The 18,833-nt window shown below is 38.4% G+C and overlaps 1 protein-coding gene across 1 annotated transcript; it reads right to left on the minus strand.

Annotated features, from left to right (window-relative positions):
* Positions 1–1,257: 1,257 nt before the first annotated feature.
* Positions 1,258–18,111, minus strand: LOC127440575 (beta,beta-carotene 15,15'-dioxygenase-like). The gene is made up of 11 exons (XM_051697262.1): positions 17,996–18,111; positions 8,800–8,928; positions 8,392–8,521; positions 8,152–8,299; positions 7,896–8,043; positions 5,850–6,067; positions 3,693–3,959; positions 2,843–2,948; positions 2,588–2,682; positions 2,258–2,369; positions 1,258–2,024 (listed from the first exon to the last, which is right to left on the minus strand). The coding sequence occupies exons 1-11, from the start codon at positions 18,075–18,077 to the stop codon at positions 1,855–1,857; spliced, it is 1,605 nt and encodes a 534-aa protein (XP_051553222.1). The 5' UTR covers positions 18,078–18,111; the 3' UTR covers positions 1,258–1,854.
* Positions 18,112–18,833: the final 722 nt, after the last annotated feature.

The following is an 18,833-nucleotide window of genomic DNA, read 5'->3' on the forward strand; positions in this document are numbered from 1 at the left end:
AATTAATTTTACAGCTTTAAAGCTGAAGTATGTAACTTTTTCAATGTTAAAATACTTTCTTCTATCACAGCTTTTAATGCTAAGACAACTATAGGTAAGCCATTCGTATGCTGATTTCCTCACTTGAGGCACTTTAAAAATGGTTCTCCTGTCAGCCCAACACAAAAACACTGGTTCAACCAATGGCATGAGTTTTGTTTGTTTAATCAATGGTAAATGGTGGGAGTGCTTTTTAAAAACTGTTTACATTTTTTTTTTTCAGTTCTGTCTGGTGACGCTAATGCCGCAGAAATCACACATTTCAGCTTTAAGCTTTCGTTTTTTTGTTGTTTACTTCAGACCCACTCGCCTTAATTAAGGAGAGACTAATTTAGTAGCAATGTTCATTGCGTTTACAACAAAGCCCTGTTTTACAGGATGTCTGTAAAAATAATAACATTTCCAACAATGAAATTAGAATCTACGAATACTGTATATAGATTTTTCCCTTTTAAAGGATTAATACAAAATATACACCAGTCAGCCACAACATTAAAACCACCTGCCTAATATTGTGTAGGTCCCCCTCGTGCCGCCAAAACAGCACAAACCCGCATCTCTATCCTTCTCACCACAATTGTACAGAGCAGTTATCTGAGTTACCATAGACTTTGTCAGTTTGAACCAGTCTGGCCATTCTCTGTTGACCTCTCACATCAATAAGGCGTTTCCTTCCACAAAACTGCCGCTCACTGGATGTTTTTTGTTTTTGGCACCATTCGGAGTAAATTTGGTGGCGTACCAGCCCATTTGGCAACAACAATCATGCCACAGTCCAAATCACTGAGATCACATTTTCCCCGATTCTGATGGTTGAGATGAACATTAACTGAAGCTCCTGACCTGTATCTGCATGATTTTATGCACTGCACTGCTGCCACACGATTGGCTGATTAGATATTCGCATGGATGATTGTTGGTGCCAGACGGGCTGGTTTGAGTATTTCTGTAACTGCTGATCTCCTGGGATTTTCACACACAACAGTCTCTAGAATTTACTCAGAATGGTGCCAGAAACAAAAAACAGAGCAGCAGATCTGTGAATGGAAATGCCTTGTTGATGGGAGAGGTCAACAGAGAATGGCCAGACTGGTTCAAACTGACGAAGTCTACGGTAACTCAGATAACCGCTCTGTACAATTGTGGTGAGAAGAATATCATCTCAGAATGCTATTCTGAGATGCAGGTTGGCGCTGATTTGTTGGCACGAGGGGGACCTACACAATATTAGGCAGGTGATTTTAATGCTGTGGCTGATCAGTGTAAGTCTTTGCAAAAACAAAAAGAAAGATTACAATAAAATCAACACTTGTTTTGTTACAAGATAAATTGTTATTTACAATTTTGACATTCTTCCTTTATGTTTATGCATTTACATTTATGCATTTGGCAGATGCTTTTATCCAAAGCGACTTACAGTGCACTTATTACAGGGACAATCCCCCTGGAGCAACCTGGAGTTAAGTGCCTTGCTCAAGGACACAATGGTGGTGGCTGTGGGGATCGAACCAGCAACCTGCTTACCATTTCAGTGCTTTAACCCACTACGTCATGTTTTTCCAAACCCAAATCACTTTCTTTCTTCTACGAAACACAAAAGGAGATCTTAGGTAGAATATTAGCCTCAGTCACTATTCACTTTCATTAGCATCCTTTTTTTTTCCAAATAAAAAAGGGAATGGTGACTGAGGCTAAAGTTCAACATCTCAAAACATCTCAAAGAAAGTCATTAGCATTTGGAACAACGTGAGTGTGAGTACACAATGATAGAATTTTCCTTTCTGGATGAACTATCACTTTAAGTTATGAAACTTGCTATGGATCATTTGAGGTAGACTTTTCATGGATGAAAAGTCCATGTAGGTCCATATGAACTGTGGCATCAATGGAAGCCCGAGCAATCTCTTTAAAGGACTTAGCATCCAGGACCACCAGGAAAGGTGGCTTTTGTGGATTAAATGAAACCACAGAAGACAGGATCACACCTGAAAATTAGGAAAAAAGAAGAGAGTAGATTAATTAACGCCTGTTCTTTGACTCATGCTTAGTGATATTGTTCTATTGAATGGGCATAGGATTTGGAAATACTGGGACTGCCCAGACTGCTGGGGTCTAATAATAAAGATCTTTAATCTGTATTATGCATAAACAGTATTTGTATGTTGCGATAATGTACAATATTTCCATAAAAATACTTCCATAAAAGTCATTTTCACACCATTATCTTCTTCGACAGCATTCGGAGATGCAATAAACACGGGCTCAGATGGGTAACATTCCTCTTCTATCCACTCCTGATGTGTTCTGGTAACTATGTCAACTTTTGCAATCTGTACACAAGTAAATCTTGCTAAATTATTGCTTATTTGCACAAAGAGTCAACATGGTCCTATAGTTCAACTGGCACTAGCAACCACAAGGTCATGAGTTCAAATTCCAGGTAACACCTTAAAATGTTTTATATTAAAACATACCAATTAAAAAACAAGACTTTTGATAGAAGCATCTGCCAATTGAATAAATGTAAAGAAATCCTGGAAATATTTACCTTGTTTGGATATGGTGACCACTCAACCCTGGAGCCATAGATGTACCTGTACTTCTTACTGTTGTATTTGTAGTTGATACCTGGTAATTCTAAACCTGTAATCACACAAGCAAAATAACTCAGAAAAAAAAAAAGACTCTGCACATTTAGTTGCCTCTGATTTGTTAAAACTAGAGATTTACCACAGTAATACAATTATATTCAGAACTTAATATTCACATTTAAGTGATGAAGTTCTGAATATGTTAATCTCACCTGGAAAAATGGTATCGGGGCTACAGTAGAGCGAGCCGTCCGGCTTCAACACTGCTGTGGCTGTTGTGTCCTTCAACTTGACAAGGTTTGTGTCTGATCGACTTTTCTGATAGTGTAAGAGGGGAAAAAATTTATTTCTATGACATATCAGATGCATACTATTATTTGGGGTGTAAATATCTGCTCTGAAAACAATTCAGTTTGATTATGATTCTTTAGTAAATTATGCATCCTAACATCTTAGGTCACAATACAGTTTGATTTAATTTGTTTTTGATTATGTTGTTGTTCAGAATTGAACTAACAATGGAAGTCCATTGACTTCCATTGTAAATAAACAAGCAGTTGCACCATGGATTTCCAATGTAAGTGATCAAGCTGTTGCCCCATAGACTTCCGTTGTAAGTGGTCAAGCGGTTGCCCCATAGACTTCCATTGTAAGTGGTCAAACGGTTGCCCCATAGACTTCCATTGTAAGTGGTCAAACGGTTGCCCCATAGACTTCCACTGAAAGTGGTCAAGCGGTTGCCTCAAGACTTCTATTTTAAGTGATGAAGCAGTGTCCCCAAAGACTTCCATTGTAAGCTTTGTTTTTATATACATGTTCTCTGACTGTCATTTCTTTTTGGTTTGCTGTTACTGAATGAGGAATGAGTGAAAATGGTTCTCTGGTAATCAACAATATTTTACAGATGCTGTCCATAAAGCTTAACTTGTATTTAACAAGGTATATATTCCTTTAAATTACGTTGTCAGTGCACTAAATTGTCATTGTCGATGCACACATTTTTACACCCCTAACTCTCCTGTAATGTTTTTTTTTTCTTCTTTCTTTTAAGCCTTCTTTTACCTTCTCTATGTTGACAGGAAGGACAAACCGCTGGCACGTTGGTTGAGAGAAGTCCTTGTTGTTCTCTATGAACTTGTCAACATCTTGCTTCATGTTTTTTATATAGAACATGTCGTACAGATTGCTGTCCTGGTATGTAATCAAGTCAAAGACAACATGGCCATCCTCCTCATAGGCATTGATGTGATGGAAGACCACAAATGCATCTGTATAGTACTTTGTGCTCACAGTTTTCCCAGTTTTCCTATTGATCAGATGGATAACATTCTATGGGATAATCAAGGACAACAGTTGTTAGACAGTAAAACAGTTCACTTTGTAGTCCTAACAAATTACATTATCGAGCTATGGGTTACCATCCGGAATTTCAAAACAAAACAAAACTAAACTCTTAATATACAGTGTATATACAGTATATATATATATATATATATATATATATATATATATATATATATATATATATATATATATATATAGTTGCAATCGAAATTATTCAACCCCCCCAAGACAGTAAGGATTTACAAAGGTAAGCTTTTCTGATGACCCAAAATTTTACACAACTATATCAGTTGAGTGACACATTCAAAGTCATAGTGTGAATATATAACCTAATATTTCTAAATAGCAGGATTTTTTAAAATACAGCCATGTCATATTATTCAACCCTTATTGCATTTAGCTGTTTCTTAAATATGTAAGGCTACACACGTAATTGCTTTAAAACAAAATTAAGTCATCAATCTGCAATGGCACTTATTTAAGTTTTAAAATGTAAGTTTAGCGTTGTAAGCAAAAATGTATTTCCATGCAAAAAATGCAACTAAAAATAAGCTGTCTCAAAAGCTAATAGAGAAGCTTATTTCATTACACAAGAAAGGTCATGGCTAAAAGTACATTTCCAAGGCACTTCAATTTCCAAAGTTGGCAGCACCATTCATACATTTTTTAAATATGGTACAACAGCAACCTTCTTGGCGTGTGGAAGAAAGCAAAACTTCACCAAAGGAAATGTTGACTCCAGTTGACTGAATATTCAAGAAGTAATTAGGAAAGACATATGGAGTCCTGGAAGAAGGTTTTATAGATGTATGACACTAAACTGAAAATGAGTTTTAGACCTATGGGTCTGCAGTACGTCTGGAGTAAGATGACAAGGTGATGACAAGAACGACACCATCCCCACAGTCAAGCATGGAAGTGGGTCAGTCCTGTTATGGGGGTGTTTTGCGGCTGCAGGAAATGGCTATCCTGACTATGTGACTGACACCATGGATTCTTTCAGGTATCAGGTCATTTTGGCATGAAAAATGTGATGCCTTCAGTGTGTCAATTGAAGCTCGGTGATCACTGGACTTTCCAGCAAGACAATAACACAGAGGATACATCCAAGTTGTCCAAACTCTGTTTCAGGGATAGGTCGTGGAATGTCCTTAAATGACCCTTTCAGTCCATCATTAAAATCCCATTGCAAACCTTTGTTGGGATTTCAAGGAAGCAGTGGCAGCACAGAAACCAAAGAATGTCAATGAGCTGGAAGCTTTTGCTCATGAGAAATGTGTAGAAATTCTAATAGAGAGGTGTCCGAAGCCTGAGAACACTTACCTGAAACATTTATTTGCTGTTATTAAGGATAAAGGATGCTCCACAAATGATTGACTTCGAGGGTTGAATATTTTTGACATGACATTTGTGGAGAGAATGAGTTATTTGTTATTTTAATATTTGGGTAAACTGAACTCTTTGTTCTCAAAATCACTCAAATGTGTATTAAAAACTTATGTTGATTGTTTACTGAGGTTTTAGTTGATGTGTTTTAATTCACATCACCAGAATATACTGCTGGTCAGTGGGGTTGAATAATTTTGATTGCAACTGTATATATATATATATGTATGTTCGAGGTATGACATAAGAAGTCTCTTCAAGTAATGATCTTATTTTACTGGCAAAACAATTATAAAAACGTGCTATTTTAAAAACAAAACACACTGGAAATTCCAGAGGGAACCCATGGTGAATTAGCCTGTCAGGTTGGCCTATAAATTGATGTTATGACTGAACAGATCAATACTAGACATTTGTTATAATACACAGATGAATGAATTAACTACTATTTGAAGTGGTGATGTGCAAAAACAAAACAGTTTTGCTCACAACATCATCTTTGTCAAATTTTAGGCAGCTGCCCCAGTTGACATCTCTGAAGTAAGCTGTGGCCAGTTTGAGAATATCCAGCTTGAAGGCCTGCTCCACAAAGATTATGTAGTTTTCCGTCATGCCAAAGCTGTGGAAGTAGCTAGGGTAGAGGGTGGATCGGAAAGGAATGGAGCAAATTTGCTCCACCTCACTTAAGGCTGGCTTCTTCCCTTTATCTGCAATGATAATTTCATACTCTATAACCCTCTATCCAATATTTTTGTGCTGGCTCTCATTCTCGAACAGAGCCTATTGATTAAAAGGTAACACTTTACTAAAAGGTTCTATACGTTAACATTAGTTAATACATTAGGTATCATGAACTAACAATGAACAATACCTTTTTTACTGAATGTATTTATCTTTAGCTGCCATTGTGGTGGAAAAGGGAAGTAGATTACTAGCTCATTTAAACTCAAAATACATCAATATACTGTATTTTCATATACTATTTTCATATAATACTTAGAGAACATTTTGTCAATAAATATCCTTTTTAGCTAGTCGGTTAACATTTGCCTTTCTGCATGTTCATGTCCGGTGGCAAATACAAGCTCTCAGCAAATGATGGTAAACCTCTTGCATTTTTCTCTTTACTTTCCTTTTTGTGACATGACCTGTGTCTGCTGTTTGTTAGCAGAGTAAAACCAGGGAAAAAAGCAGTCTTAAAAACTGGAACAGGGTACAAATTGCCCAGTTGGTGTTAAAGCACACTTAACTAGATGCATGGCATCTTCATGCGCATGGACGAACAGTGTCCTTGCAAGACATACTGTATGTTTTGCAGCAGGATGGTCTTCTCAAAACACATTCGCAAGGTTTTACAACCTAGACGTTACGTCTCTCTCATCGCAAGTCCTCTCTGTCTAGAGCGCTTGCTATTTTGTTGGCCAAACATATACTTATGCCCCTCCTTTTAAGTACGGGCTCCCCAACATTTTACACAACCGCCTGCATTCAGGCTGTTGAAATGTCCCAAAAAGTCACAAGCACTTTCATTATATATAAAACTTCCTTCCCAACTGGGTTCGTGAAAGGGTTAATTCATACTATATGACTGTAGTTTATAAATCCATTCTGAGTGCTCCTGGCTCACTATGAGGGTCATTCACTTGCGGCATACTCATGTCGGTCGCCGTCCCGCAGGACTGTGGCGTCATGTTTCCTTTCTGGGAGGGTTGTCGCGTGATGGGACTCTGTTCCCCATAGTGTCAGCTTAGTGATGCAATGCCAAGTGAACTGAATCGTAAGGGAACATATCGGTCACGTATGTAACCTTGTTTCCCTGAGATGAATGAGACATTGCGTAAGCTGGCCACACTACAGACTCGGAATTCTTTGAGGTTCTTTCAGCTTAGTTACGCAATGTCTCATTCCCTTCATCTCAGGATACCGAGGTTACATAAGTAACAGAGACGTTTGGCGATGAGAACTGTTCGATCCGATGGTGGAAAAATTGTTCATTGTTAGTTCCTGTTAGTTCATAGTGCATTAACTAATGTTAACAACTGGAACCATATTGTAAAGTGTTCAAAAAAAATAGGCTTTATAATTTAAAGGGATAGTTCACCAAAAAAAATGTATTCTATTATAATTTATTCACCTTCATGTCATTCCAAACGCATATGACTTTTTCTTCTGTGGAACACAAAAATATAAATGTTTATAAAAATTTTAATGCAGCTCTTGCATACAGTGACAAAAAACTCCAAAAAGCATCATACAGGTATTATGTACGGCACGTGCACTATATTCCAAGTTTTCTGAAGTCATATGATAGCTTTGGGTGAGAAACAGTATGAAATGTAAGTCGTTATTCACTTATAATCTTGGCATCTGCCCTTAGCACTGTCCAATCCGGTTTCTCCTTTTGTGTTCCACCAGAAGAAAGAGAATCATATGGGTTTGGAAAGACATGAGTTAATGGGTGAGTTAATGACAGAATTTTCATTTTTGGGTGAACTATGCCTTTAATAAAGTTACGGTACTCATTGGTCTTGCTACCTGAGGCTTTGGCAGGCACCTTGAAAATAACATATTTCGGTCTGCCGAAGCTCATTAAGGCAGTGCCCATGTTGTATGTGTTCCCTTCATCATCGTAGTGAGGATGTGCGGTTGCCAAGTTCAAGGCGATATGGTTTCTGTAGTTAGTCTGAAATAATAATAAAGGACAACAGTTTATGCTTAGTTATATGACAAAAAATGTTGAGATGTATTTAACAAAACAAATAAATAAATGAATGAATGTATTTAGACTTACTCTTCCTAATGTGTCAAGAGTCATTGGGTCAAGTTGATTGATGTAGTTCACCTCTGATGATGCGTAATAATCTTCACCATATTTTATGATGTTAATGAGATTATTATCTGTGAAATCTGGGATGGCGTTCTGCAGATAACTGAAGGCTCTGAAAAGCAATGTGAAGCAATCATTTATTAGGTTATTTTGGGGTAAATTCTTACAAAAGATTAGGAAGTCCATGATGAATGATCTTTTTACTTTGCGAAAATATTCTTGCAGGGATCTGGGTAGATCATGGTTCCAAATTCAGAAACAACAATCCTGTTGGCAGCCGTGTTCTTTTTGTATGTTTCACTCTTCAAGAATTTACTCCTGTAAAATACATCACCTGAAAAATATGTATATTATTAATGTCTCTTTCTACTTCGGATCAACATGTGATGCATCTAATAGTCTACAAGCACTCTTTTTTATCTAGATATATAGTAAAGATTACATTTTTTTTCTTTATCATAGCCAACCTTTCTCAGCAATACTAAAAGGTAGAAAAATGCCACATGCTGCCTTGCAGATCCACCAAAAGGTGGCACTCTGCAATATGATGTTCATTGTAGTACTTTGCTTTCCATAAATATAATTCAAAAATGTTTTGTCCACACAGCTTACCGTCTTTAAAGGTGAAACTGTGGATGAGTGCCATTCCATCAAACCAGTGCTTGTATGAAGTGTCTCCAACTGAGAACAGACCAGGGCCATTGCGCAAAAGTGTCCCCTGAAGCCATGATGGGATGGTGCCTGAGAGAAACAGACCATTTCAGTGTCTGAATCGTAATAGAGCAATTTAATAAACAGAGGTCAATGGAATAAAAGGTTTAGATTTCAGTAAATCCATGTCAGATGCACAGGTACAGGTTCAATAGATGCTGCATTGATCCCATAAATCCTCAACAACCGACCTCCACAGGATAAGTGGCAGCCCTCAATCTATTTTCCCTGCACTCTGCGGCCAGATCAGCATATTTTAGATTCTTCCTCTCATAGGCTGCCTCCAGTCCCTCTTTCCATGGGACAGTAAGCTCAATCATTATGACTTTTTTAGCTGATGCCGACCATAACACTACATCAAGCCTCAAGAAGGTAATGGCGACATCTGAAGTCAATTTCAGCTGCTGACCGAGGGCGACCACCATTGACCAATCACTTCCATGTGCAAGGATTGATCTTGCTTCCCTCCATGCAGTGCCTTGTGTGGCACCTCCCTTTTTAACAAACTCAATGAACTTCCTCTGAGGAGCATGACGGACTTTGTTTGCCTTTATTCTACACACCTCATGGATCTCCACCAGCTTTCACAGGACCTGATCATGCCGCCAGCTGTATCGTCCTTGTGCCAAGGCCATGTGGTGCAGATTTTCTCTTGGGGCCTCACAGAGGGGACAACTCTCCTCTTTACCATACCACAGAGACAACATTTCCAGGACTTGGAAGATTATCATGGGTGGATCTTATTAGAAAACTTAGCCTGGCCTGGGGTATCTTCCACAGGTCAGCCCATCCTAAAACTCTATCAGATGTATCCTCCCATACTGTCCAGCGCCCTTGCTGCTGCTGACTGACTGCTCGAATTATATACCCTTCCTCTTCCATCCTAGATACATCCGTCACTACCATCGCTTTCCTCTGTTTTTTAGAGGCTGCTGACCACAGTTTGGAAGCCATCCCCCATCCAAGGCCTGCTCTTCCTGATTGGGTTTTTCCAACAATCTCTTGTTGCTTCAGTCTTGAAACCGCCCCGTTTACAACCTCCTCTGCCTTCCAAGCGCGGCCTGTTCGAACCTGGGCTTGACAAGCCCTCACAGACTGGTCTGTTGATTCCCTGTCAATGCCTTGTCTTCTGCTTGTAAACCAGGGTGATGGAATTTAGTGGTAGCTGTAAGGCATTTCTTCCTAACAATGCTACATTTGGAAGACAACACGGCAAGCCCAGCCTCTTCCTGATGTAACTGATGGCCTTTGAGTCCATCCTTGCCACTGCCGCTGCAGTGATCTCACATTTTTAGTGGCCACATTAAGCTATGCCTTTTCAAAAGTCTGTTTGTACAAGCACCATGAGATATACACTATATTGCCAAAAGTATTCACTCACCCATCCAAATAATTGAATTCAGGTGTTCCAATCACTTCCATGGCCACAGGTGTATAAAATGAAGCACCTAGGCATGCAGACTGCTTCTACAAACATTTGTGAAAGAATGGGCCGCTCTCAGGAGCTCAGTGAATTCCAGTGTGGTACTGTGATAGGATGCCACCTGTGCAACAAGTCCAGTCGTGAAAGTTCCTCGCTACTAAATATTCCACAGTCAACTGTCAGTGGTATTATAACAAAGTGGAAGCGACTGGGAATGACAGCAACTCAGCCACGAAGTGGTAGGCCACGTAAAATGACAGAGCGGGGTCAGCGGGTGCTGAGGCGCATAGTGCGCAGAGGTCGCCAACTTTCTACAGAGTCAATCGCTACAGACCTCCAAAGTTCATGTGGCCTTCAGATTAGCTCAAGAACAGTGCGTAGAGAGCTTCATGGAATGGGTTTCCAGTTGCATCCAAGCCATACATCACCAAGTGCAATGCAAAGCATCGGATGCAGTGGTGTAAAGCACGCTGTCACTGGACTCTAGAGCAGTGGAGACGCGTTCTCTGGAGTGACGAATCACGCTTCTCCATCTGGCAATCTGATGGACGAGTCTGGGTTTGGCGGTTGCCAGGAGAACGGTACTTGTCTGACTGCATTGTGCAAACTGTGAAGTTTGGTGGAGGGGGGATTATGGTGTGGGGTTGTTTTTCAGGAGCTAGGCTTGGCCCCTTAGTTCCAGTGAAAGGAACTCTGAATGTTTCAGCATACCAAGAGATTTTGGACAATTCCATGCTCCCAACTTTGTGGGAACAGTTTGGGGATGGCCCCTTCCTGTTCCAACATGACTGTGCACTAGTGCACAAAGCAAGGTCCATAAAGACATGGATGAGCGAGTTTGGTGTGGAAGAACTTGACTGGCCTGCACAGAGTCCTGACTTCAACCCGATAGAGCACCTTTGGGATGAATTAGAGGGAAGACTGCGAGCCAGGCCTTCTCGTCCAACATCAGTGTCTGACCTCACAAATGCGCTTCTGGAAGAATGGTCAAAAATTCCCATAAACACACTCCTAAACCTTGTGGAAAGCCTTCCCAGAAGAGTTGAAGCTGTTATAGCTGCAAAGGGTGGGCCGATGTCATATTAAACCCTATGGATTAAGAATGGGATGTCACTTAAGTTCATATGCGTCTAAAGGCAGATGAGCGAATACTTTTGGCAATATAGTGTATATCCATTCCTGGAGGTAGCTCTACTGAATATGACAATACTGATTTAAAGCAACAATGTAAATGCCAGTAGTGATTTCTCAGAGTAGGCAACGGAGGCAACATAAAGACTGTACATAAATAAAATTATTTAAAAAAATTACGAAACATGTCAAACAGTAACACCCAGCGGATAAAGTTTCAGAGGGAGGCAGCGTCTCTCTAGCCTCCCTTCATCTCATTGCAGTCTCATTGAGCTCTTAATCGTGGTGTGAATGTGGGTGTTGGGGGGAGAATACAGTGAAAAGTCACGTGAGGGGAGACATTGAAAATGAAATGACTTGAAACATGAAATGGTGTGGTAGTGAGCTTCTCGAGCGCTTATTCTTAAATGTGGCAGCTCGTGCCTTCATGAAACCTGCTATGTTTACCAAGGTGTTTACCAAGGAGTAGATGACAAATTATCCAAAAATAAGATGACTATAAAAATAATAGGTGAACAGATCAAATAGCCTATACATGAAATATGCTTGTTACTGTATTCTTGTACTATGATGGACTGCCATCTGTCCAGGGTGTTTCCCTGCCTTCAGCTTGAGACAGCTGGGATAGGCTCCAGCACTCCCTGCACCCCTACATAAGACAAGCTGCTATAGAATATGGATGGATGGATTTTTGTGGGTATTGTTTTTGAAGCAATGTACAAATAATACTTAAAATACAATGATTCAACTTGATTGAATAAAAACTGTTTATATGAACATACAAAAATAAAGTATTTCATGCTTATTTACAGTGTAAGGGTAAATGTATTTACCCTTAACATTTGTTGAAAATGTATAAACATTTGTTGAAATATTTCTACAAACAGATTTAGATTAATGATCATAAAATATATACGTAACATGAGCCCCTTTCACACAAGAGTTCCTGGGATGAATCCCGGAAAAGTTATCCCTGGATCTATTCTGAGACTGCGAGATTTTGATCATTCACACTGCCCGAACTTTCCCGGAATCTGTGCTCACATTCACACACATCCCTGAAAAAAGAAATCACAAGACAAAAGTGACATTACAATGTGACGTCTATGTACAGCATCTTAAGTTTACTGATAACGCGCGTTTTTTCGTACCTTACCACAAAAAAACCCCCGAACGGTTAAGTTAATCGTCTTCACTGATGGTCCCGGTGTGAGATTTGCATGATAGCCAATTTTATTGATTTTATTCAGTTAAGAATACTTTTATAAATAGCTAATAAAATAATTTTTATATTGTTCGATGTAAATTGTTTTTGGCCAATAAAGAACAATAAAGATTGAAAGTGAAACCAGTCAAAAAATATATAAATATTAATATATTTATTAACGTCAAATGATCTTTTAAAGTTGAGACCTACGCAATATATTTTAATTTATTTAAGTCTCTTTCAATACCTGTTCTGTTATGTACAGTCAGATTAATTCAAACACACAGTGCGGATGTGGTAAAGAAACTGCAAACATGTTCGCTGAACAGCCGCTGTTCTTAAAGAGACAGTACCATTTTAACGTTTGTTATACATAATGTAAACTCAGTGTAAATACTACAAATTATGTATACAAAATCCATATATTTACAGGGACCATAATAAATTAAGAAATTTTAAAAAGATAGTTCAACCCAAAATGAACATTTTCTGATTATTTACACACCCTCATGCCATCCCAAGATGTGAATGACTTTCTTTCTTCAGCAGAACACAAAGATTTTTAGAAAAATATATCAGCTCTGTAGGTCTAAAAATTTCAAGTGAATGGTGACCAGAACTTTGAAGCTTTGAACTTTTTTGAGTTATCACTAATCTTTCAAATGTACTGTATATGATTGTGTTTAAACAAGGTTAATTCTGGACATGCAGTTCCCTATTCAACCAGCAGGGGTAAAATGAAGGTTGTGAAAGTTGCCTACTGTCCTCTTCTATTGAACGACTCTGGTTTCATGCCTCTATATCCTTCAACAAAAAAGCAATTACAAAAAGAATACAATAAAATAAAAAATTGCACTTTCTCCACTGTCCCTTACTGCTTTGCCAAGAGGAACTCTTCCTGGGGTAACTCACATTGCGACGGATTTTGCAGGCCAATGCTCATAATATCGACAGAAAAATAATGAAAACAAGCTTGTGGAATATTATAAGCTTTCCACATTATCAATCACATTCTTTAATAAGAGACGCACACCAAGCGCACTCAATAAGGAATGTGCATAGACCACATGGTTCTCAAACGTTTTTGTACCAAGGCACACTTTTGTAAATATTAAATTTCCAAGGCACAGCATTTTTTTCCTCAAAACACGATGCATACAGCCTCATAAATGTGAAATAAATTGTGTTAAACCCTATGCTGCCTCTGAAACACAAAGTATGCCGTTTTAATAGGTTTTTGCAGGCTGGCAGTGCGTGGCTAATGTTATAATGCACACCTCCGTTAAAAGCAGAATATTGTAAGTTTGGTGCACTGTCACCCTCAAAGAGGCTCTTATTGTTAGAGTGATATTTCATGGCTTTTTTTTATGTTTGAGATTTTGCTTATCACATTGACATGCTGTTTACTGGTATCGCGCATTTTATGGATTCCCAAAAAAAAATGTCGCTATTTTTCTCAGAATCTTGCGTGTGAGCGCAAGTTTAAGACATCATCCATCAATAATTCATTATTCAAAATGCTATCCGTCATTTTGACATATATGCAGGGCTGTGGCTAGAGGGGTGAAAGGTGGTAATGATTCTATGGTCCCACAGGTCCAGGGGGGCCCCCACAACAAATTCTAAACTGTATTTTTTAGTAGGAAAGGGGCCCAAAGCAATATACAATCAGGGCCCCCAGAATACCCAGCTACGGCCCTGCATATAGGCCATAAGCAAGAATCTCCGCTTAAACAATCTTCGCATGGTATATCTTCTCTATCTCTATCTCACTATATGTCTATGCGTGCTCACGAAAGAGAGAAAGAGAAGGGGAGAGCACTTGCAGCCTTGTGAGAGGGAGAAAACAGCGCTTTGAATGCAAAAGTACTTGGTATATGATTCAAGATGCATCAGGGAGTTTTTATTCTGATTGTAGGTTGCAATAATACGTTCATAACTTTCGGTGTGTAAGATCACTCGCACCGGTGCAGCCAAATAATTTTCCGCACTCGCATGCAGTGATTTTTAATCGCAAATGCTGGAGCTCTGCAAATTCCACGGCACACCGGCCCACCTCCCACGGTACACCAGTTTGAGAACCACTGGCATAGACACTGACAGACATAATAATGATTCAAAAAACATGTTAAAGCCATCTTATTTGTTTTTTTAGTATTACGATGTATGCAACTTTTTTAAACTCTTAGTTATTGAGATCCAGATAGCAACAAAATGTGGGCCAAATCTGGCTTACTTTTGGCACTTCTGGTTTGGTTCTGGCAGTGAAATTGTAAGATACATACATTTAACAAAATTCACTTGTTACACTGGAACAATTAAAAATTAACTAGTGAATTTAAAAAAATATGCTTACATTTTTTTTTAAAGAATCTTAAAGAAACAATGATTGACTGATGAGTTTCTAGAGAAAGCTGTTTCTTTTTTTGCCATTTTTGACCTAAAATTGACCTGAAGACATGCCAGTCGATTGCATACTGTGGCAACTCAAAAACAAACACAAAGACAATGTTAAGCTTCATTTAACGAACCAAATAGCTTTTCAGTTGCGTTTGATATAATGGCAAGTGATTTTCTAGTACCAAATTAGCAATTTATTATGATTACTCAAGGATAAGGTGTTGGAGTGATGGCTGCTGTCTAGATTTGATCAAAAATGACTTTTTTCAGATAGTGATGGTGCTGTTTTTTACATCAGTAATGTCCTGACTATACTTTGTGATCAGTTGAATGCCACTTTGGTGATTTAAAATACCAACTTCCTTCCGAAACAGCAAAATCTGTACATTATTCCAAACTTTAGGCCGACAGTGTATGTAAGTTAATAAATACTGTAGATTATAGTTTATAGTTTCTAAACATTATTATAAACATTATTATTATTATTTATATTATATATATATATAAAGTTTATTTCACCATTGCCTATAGGGTACAATGGGGCTAAAATAACCCCTTAAGGACATGTAGCTTTTTTTGTGGTCACAAAATGTACCGTTTTCAAAAAAAAAAAAATTATTATTATTGAATATTGATGGAGCAACATAATTTGTGTGAAAATAAATAATAACGGATGGTTGTTTCGATTAAAATTCAGTAAAAAAAAAAAGGTGTTGAGGGAGCCTTTTACCCCACACTTGGAGTAAAAGGCCCCTAGGGGGTTTAAAGTGAATTCGTGTAGATACCGGGCCAATAGTAATAGAGCACAATTTGTCAACTAATGCAAATAATTTTGAGACAGCAAGATGCTTTTGTGAGTAACAAATGAATACGATGCTTGACCATTGACCATTTCTTATTAATTTCAAACATATTTAGCATTTTAATACATCTCAAGTATTCTATAAACAAACTAATCTCTATTATGATTGGATGAGTCAATGTGAGCCCACTTTGAAAATTTTTCATGACAAATCTATTCGTCCCACTTTTAAAAAAGCAACGTGTAGGGGCCTTTAGCCCCCATAAAAATGGGGCTTTTAACCCCAAATACTATCATCTTTTTAGATATCCACAATTTTAGAGATAGATTCTGAAATGATATTGCTGGTAATTGTCTGATGGTATTTGAAAAATGTATTGTGGTGTTTTGGGCCAATTTGTCTTATAAATGGCAATATTATGTTAATTTACTTCCATTAAATGTTTTATTAAAAATTTAGTTAAATTATTTTTACTTTACTTTTGAGAAAGATCTGGGAATTAGCTTTTGATCACATTAAAACAAAAACAAAAATTACTTAGTTGCATTTTCAGTGGCATCTATATCACATTCTATATACTGTAATATGCAGGTTTTGGGATATTTAGAAGACAAATTGTTATTACTTTAAAACCTTTTTTATAGCCTACTTGAACTCAGCGACGACTCATCCAAGAGGTCACAAAAGACCCCACAACATCATCCAAAGAACTGCAGGCCTCACTTGCTTCAGTTAAGGTCAGTGTTCATGACTCCACCATAAGAAAGAGACTGGGCAAAAATGAGTTCCAAGACGAAAACCACTGCTGAGCAAAAAGAACATTAAGGCTCATCTCATTCTTGCCAGAAAACATCTTGATGATCCCCAAGACTTTTGGGAAAATACTCTGTGGACTGACGAGACAAAAGTTGAACTTTTTGGAAGGTGTGTGTCCCATTACATCTGGCGTAAAAGTAACACCGCATTTCAGAAAAAGAACATCATACCAACAGTAAAATATGGTGGTGGTAGTGTGATGGTCTGGGGCTGTTTTGCTGCTTCAGGACCTGGAAGACTTGCTGTGATAAATGGAACTATGAATTCTGCTGTCTACCAAAAAATCCTGAAGGAGAATGTCCGGCCATCTGTTCGTGACCTCAAGCTGAAGCGAACTTGGGTTCTGCAGCAGGACAATGATCCAAAACACACCAGCAAGTCCACCTCTGAATGGCTGAAGAAAAACAAAATGAAGACTTTGGAGTGGCCTAGTCAAAGTCCTGACCTGAATCCTATTGAGATGCTGTGGGATGACCTTAAAAAGGCAGTTCATGCTCGAAAACCCTCCAATGTGGCTGAATTACAACAATTCTGCAAAGATGAGTGGGCCAAAATTCCTCCACAGCTCTGTAAAAGACTCATTGCAAGTTATCGCAAACGCTTGATTGCAGTTGTTGCTGCTAAGGGTGGCCCAACCAGTTATAAGGTTTAGGGGGCAAACACTTTTTCACACAGGGCCATGTAGGTTTGGATTTTGTTTTCCCTTAATAATAACAATCTTCATTTAAAAACTGCATTTTGTGTTTACTTGTGTTATCTTTGACTAATATTTAAACTTGTTTGATGATCTGAAACATTTAAGTGTGACAAACATGCAAAAAAAATAAGAAATCAGGAAGGGGGCAAACACTTTTTCACACCACTGTGTATATATACACACTTAAATGTTTGATTGGGTGGGCAAGACTCACGTTTGGGTGGGCTCAGCCCACCCCTGCCCATGCCTACATTCAGCCCCATTGACAACCGTCATACTGACCGCAATTTTGTTTTTCACTGTTTACAGAGACATTTTATGCTTGTCCTTTAATTTAAAAGAAATACAGCACAGCACTTTTAACCTTAAACAGAATCTCTGGCATAAAACTCCAACAAATAGATGGATTCCTGTTTCTCAAGTGAAGCAGAAATCCTTGCCCAAGTCAAAGTCGCACACACAGGTATCCCTTGGAATCATGTCCAAATCGAAACCCGCTCATTTTCTTTTGGCATTGTAGGTAAGCAGAACATCTGGTTTTGGAGTCCTGAGTTTACATACAAAAACATCCCTTACTTTTGAAAAGAGCAATCAACTTCATCGTCCATTTCAAACGTTACCTGACACTTCTGCTTTCAGGGGCTCCGGTGTCTCTATTCCATTCCTCCAGAAAAACGATAGCATGCTCATGTTGAGTTGCATATGAGTCTGCACTGAACACAGCTGCGCTGCTGCACACTTATGTAACCTCAAAGTGTGCAGAATATATCACTTAGTCCATGAGCGGAACTGCGTGTCGAAGCGATTACATAACAGCAGTGAAACTGTGGAGGGTTTCATAGGTCGTGAATGCACATAGGTTGAATTAGGGTAATCTGGAAGTTTTTTGTTTTTTTTTTGCCACATAAATACCATGCAACATGTACACGGTAATTGTTCAGTATCATGGTATATACCAATGTAATATGGTATTACCACCTGAAACCACAACTGCACCATGGAGGGACAGTACACTACAAGATTATAAATGATATAATCAATGTAACTGCATAACCTATTAAACAGGGCTTGCACATATGCACACACCAAATGTACTTTTACCTTTTAACAGATTTGATGAGGGTGTGTTCATAATCCTTACCTTATTTTGTATAATGTGACACTGTAATGTCTTCTGACCTGCTAACGTTCAACCTAGTCTCATAGAACCAACAGATAACTTATTTCATGCTGATATGTCATCTATGATAGCCCTGCATATCTTAAATGATGACATAACTTTTATGCACCCTCTCTTTGCTTATAATGCCTAGACAAAGTCATTGTAATATCATAATTACCACATTTTACAACCAGAAATTGGATTGGCACTCTGAGCTGAACACTCAAAGTCGGGACAGTTGTGCTCACCTGCATTGCAAGTCTTAAAGGGATAGTAAACCCAAAAATGAGGGTGAC

The sequence above is a fragment of the Myxocyprinus asiaticus genome, chromosome 1, assembly GCF_019703515.2.
Source record: "Myxocyprinus asiaticus isolate MX2 ecotype Aquarium Trade chromosome 1, UBuf_Myxa_2, whole genome shotgun sequence".
Taxonomy (NCBI): Eukaryota; Metazoa; Chordata; class Actinopteri; order Cypriniformes; family Catostomidae; genus Myxocyprinus; species Myxocyprinus asiaticus.